Raw genomic sequence first — 3,587 nt, forward strand, 5'->3', positions numbered from 1 at the left:
TTGTCCTCATCCTAGCTTCGTCAACACACTTGAAGAAAGACAAGGCCCAGTGCACACACTATATGCGTTTATTCATCTTGTAACACAGCAATGAAGATCAGAAAATTTCCAAGATTCCAGTTTGTCGTGAAGCCGGGGAACTTGTGGGCCCATCTAACCGCCCCATATCTGCTTGGAGTCCGAGGTAAAGGTCCCATTGATAATCTGGATAACTACAACTATTTCACTATTCTCCAAGCAGATTTTTGTGGACTGCAAAGTCCGTATGAAATTGGCCAGCTAACCCCCATATGCCAGGCATTCACCAATTGTCGGGTTGGCGTAAAAAAAAAAGAAACCAGTACAATAAAAACGCCTACAATAATTAAAACCAAATCCCAAACCTCTGCTTGGAGAGTATGTTTTCACAGCTACACCACATGTCCACAGGCAGTCCGACCGGCAGGATTTGATGACGTAAACCGTGGCCTTGAGCAGGCACGTTGGTCTAGTTCTTATAGTCTCCACCCTCCCTTTTTTTGCTTCGTCATCGTAAACATGCGATTCCAGCGAAACACGGACATCAGGGGTCGACCATAACATACGAGAAACGGGTACAATACTTCATGAGAGGAAATGAAAGAGCAACAAAAATAGTGTACAGCATTGAAACAAAATCCACAGTTTCTTTAAACACAGAAATTAAATGAAAAGAAATGGATTTCAACAATAAATCTATTGTATTTAGATAGAAATGGGAGGGAACTGAACAAATCCTGAACATCAATGTAGTAAACGCAGTGGAGAGTTACCGCATGCGAGTTAGAACAGGAAAAGGACTACTACGTATTGAGATAGGAGATAATTTTACTCTCTTTGTATCTCTCTGTGCATCTATCTTTATCTTTTATCTCTCTCTCTCTCTCTCTCACTGTATGTGTGTGCGTGTGTGTGCGTCTCTCTCTCTCTCTCTCTCTCTCTCTCTCTCTCTCTCTCTTCTATTCCATAACTGTTCTTTGTTCTCTACTGACAGTACTGAACCTCCCCTCCCCGTGCCCTGCTTTACGTAAGTAACCTGTAGGCCAGGTCCTTTGGGCACCTTCAGACACACAAAGCAGCGGGCACAGTCTGCCTCTGTCCCAGACAGCCGTGCCAACGTACTGAATCAGACAACAGCATCGGCGGGATGGCTCCAAAATACAGGTCAGAGAGATATTCTAGTACTCGCGAGTCATTCTAAAGTATAGTCAATATATCATCTGTGTAAATCGGACGTTTGTAGGACGTTTGCGGGTACTAGTATTCTATTAAAGCATTGCCACGAGCCACTATGTATGTACACGACTTCGGAGTCATAGTTACGGACAATTTGGCAATTTATATGTATTTTGAACGACTCGGATTTGTACATACTTGAATGTTACGCTAAAATTGAATTATGTCCTAATTCAAAAACATCTTCATGTTTGGTACACATAGGATCGATATAGAAAAAGTGATTACTAGTACTACAAGGTAGGAAAAAGTGACTGTATCCGATAAATAGTCGGTCGCAAAATTTTGGTCGCAAAATGTTAGTCTCTTTGCTAACATTTAGAAATGTTAACATTAGATATAACGCTATCTGTTATACAAAACATTTCATCAGGAAAGATAGGAATGTTCCAAATTCCAGCACAGCAAACCCGTACTAAGTAGAGACACGCCAAGGGTAATGAGAAATCGTGCATCTGGCGTTTCAGATTGAACCAGGGAGATTTGAAACCTCCTTGATTGAACCGATCGACCAATCACGGTGTCCGTTATGACGTCAGAAGACGTGGCGTGGTTTCTGCAGACGACTACCACCTGTGATTACCCATGAGTCCTTAGTGTTCAGAGAAATGTGGGTCAAAGTTGAAGGTTTCTAGCTCTAATAGGTTAGGCCACAGCAAGTAATTTTTATGGATGACATCAACGCGCGCATTAATTTTCGCCTGATTTCGGGAAAAAAAAACTTTGTTGCCTTCTGACAGTGGTCAACATGCCGAAAATGGGCAAAGATGTCTGTTGCCATGCTGGAAGGTGGATGGCAGAGAGGAGACAAGAAAACGCTCTGATTTAATGTTTTGTTTCTTACCTTGATGTAGTGTGATGTGTTCCTTACTTTGTATATGTGATGTTCTCACTGAATCAAAACCATTTGTCAAAATTTTAAAATGTAAGAACCTTGTTTTTTACGACCCGCCTTGTTTTTTTTTCGCCCGCTCGCATTAGATTTGGAGTCTGCGGAGGATGTCATCCATAAAATTTACTTGTTGTGGCCTTATCCCTGCGATTGACGTGATCCAGGGAAGAAACAGTTGCCAGCACACTCGTACGGGGTAGTAATTTTGGCACCATCATTCCCTGAATGGCACTATGCAATGGTGCGGTTGTTTCAACTTGCTTTGTAAAGAAATGGCCAAGTGACTTTTGGTATCGTCCTAAGGCCATAGCAAGAAAAATTTATGGATGACATCCTATACACAGACTCCAAATCTAATGCGATAGGGCGAAAACAAAACAAGCCCACCCCCCCAAAAAAAGATTCCTACATTTTCAAATTTTGATATCATAAAACCTTAAACAAGAATATTGTTCTAAGTTTACTGCCAACTATCACAACATCTATTTGTCACTGAAAAATAAATGTTTTCAATTATTGTACAAATGGTTTTGATTCGGGGAACATCACATATAAAGGGCATGCAATGCATTGCTGCATCAAAGTAAAAGACATCCACGTTTCGGCCAGGCAACAGACATCCTTGCCCATTTTCGGCATGCTGACCACTTTCAGAGGGCAACAAAAGTTATTGTTTTTTTTTCTTCCAACATCAGGCGAAAATTCATGCGCGTTCTGATGTCATCCATAGAAATAACTTGCTGTGGCCTAACGTTACATAATGGCAGTCTCCCAGATCCACGGTAGCCTCTGGTTTGATTCTAGCCTGGTTACCAAATCTATTATAGCTCCCGAGTCCTACATCCCCTCCGCAAATAGAGAGGCTGTAGGACTCGGGAGCTATAATAGGTTTGGTAACCAGGCTAGTTTGATTCAGCATTCTGTGCACGTATCAGGCTGGTGTACTTTAACGTCCGGGGGAGAGCCGAGCTGACCCGACTGCTGTTCGCGGCGGCAGACCTGGAGTACCAGGACCAGCGCTTCGAGTTCGGGTCGGACCAGTGGAAGGAGCTAAAACCAAGTGAGTAGGGGGGTCTCATGCCCGTAGCCAGGATTTTGAATGGGGGGTTCTTCCCACTGCTTGAGGCGACCTCGAGTGGGCGCGAGGTTCCTAGGGGTGCCCGGGGGCATGCTCCCCCGGTAAATTTTGAAAAATGAACCTTCTAAAATGGCGCGCATTTCGTGCGTTTTTGAGAGGATTTCCAAGAAAAAAAATCAGAGATAAGTTTTTATTCAATGACAAAGGGAGCAGTTTTTCTACGATTCCATTCCATCTTTTCAAGAAAAATCTTGGACCTTGACATATAAAAAGTGGACCAAAAAGTGGACCTTTACATAAAAAGTGGACCAAAAAGTGGATCTTTGAGACTTGTGGGGAGGTTCTTCCGAACCCCCCCCCCCC

General features: G+C 43.0%; 1 protein-coding gene across 1 annotated transcript in view; it reads left to right on the forward strand.

Annotated features, from left to right (window-relative positions):
- Positions 1 to 1,085: 1,085 nt before the first annotated feature.
- Positions 1,086 to 3,587, forward strand: part of LOC109485540 (hematopoietic prostaglandin D synthase-like) — a 5,898-nt gene continuing 3,396 nt past the window's right edge. Inside the window, exons 1-2 of the mRNA XM_019789230.1 lie at positions 1,086 to 1,182; positions 3,082 to 3,206. Coding sequence (XP_019644789.1) covers positions 1,166 to 1,182; positions 3,082 to 3,206 — 142 coding nt within the window. The 5' untranslated portion in view covers positions 1,086 to 1,165. The remainder of the gene's footprint in view (positions 1,183 to 3,081; positions 3,207 to 3,587) is intronic.

This window comes from Branchiostoma belcheri, unplaced genomic scaffold (genome assembly GCF_001625305.1).
Source record: "Branchiostoma belcheri isolate BF01 breed outbred unplaced genomic scaffold, Haploidv18h27 scaffold76, whole genome shotgun sequence".
Lineage (NCBI taxonomy): Eukaryota > Metazoa > Chordata > Leptocardii > Amphioxiformes > Branchiostomatidae > Branchiostoma > Branchiostoma belcheri.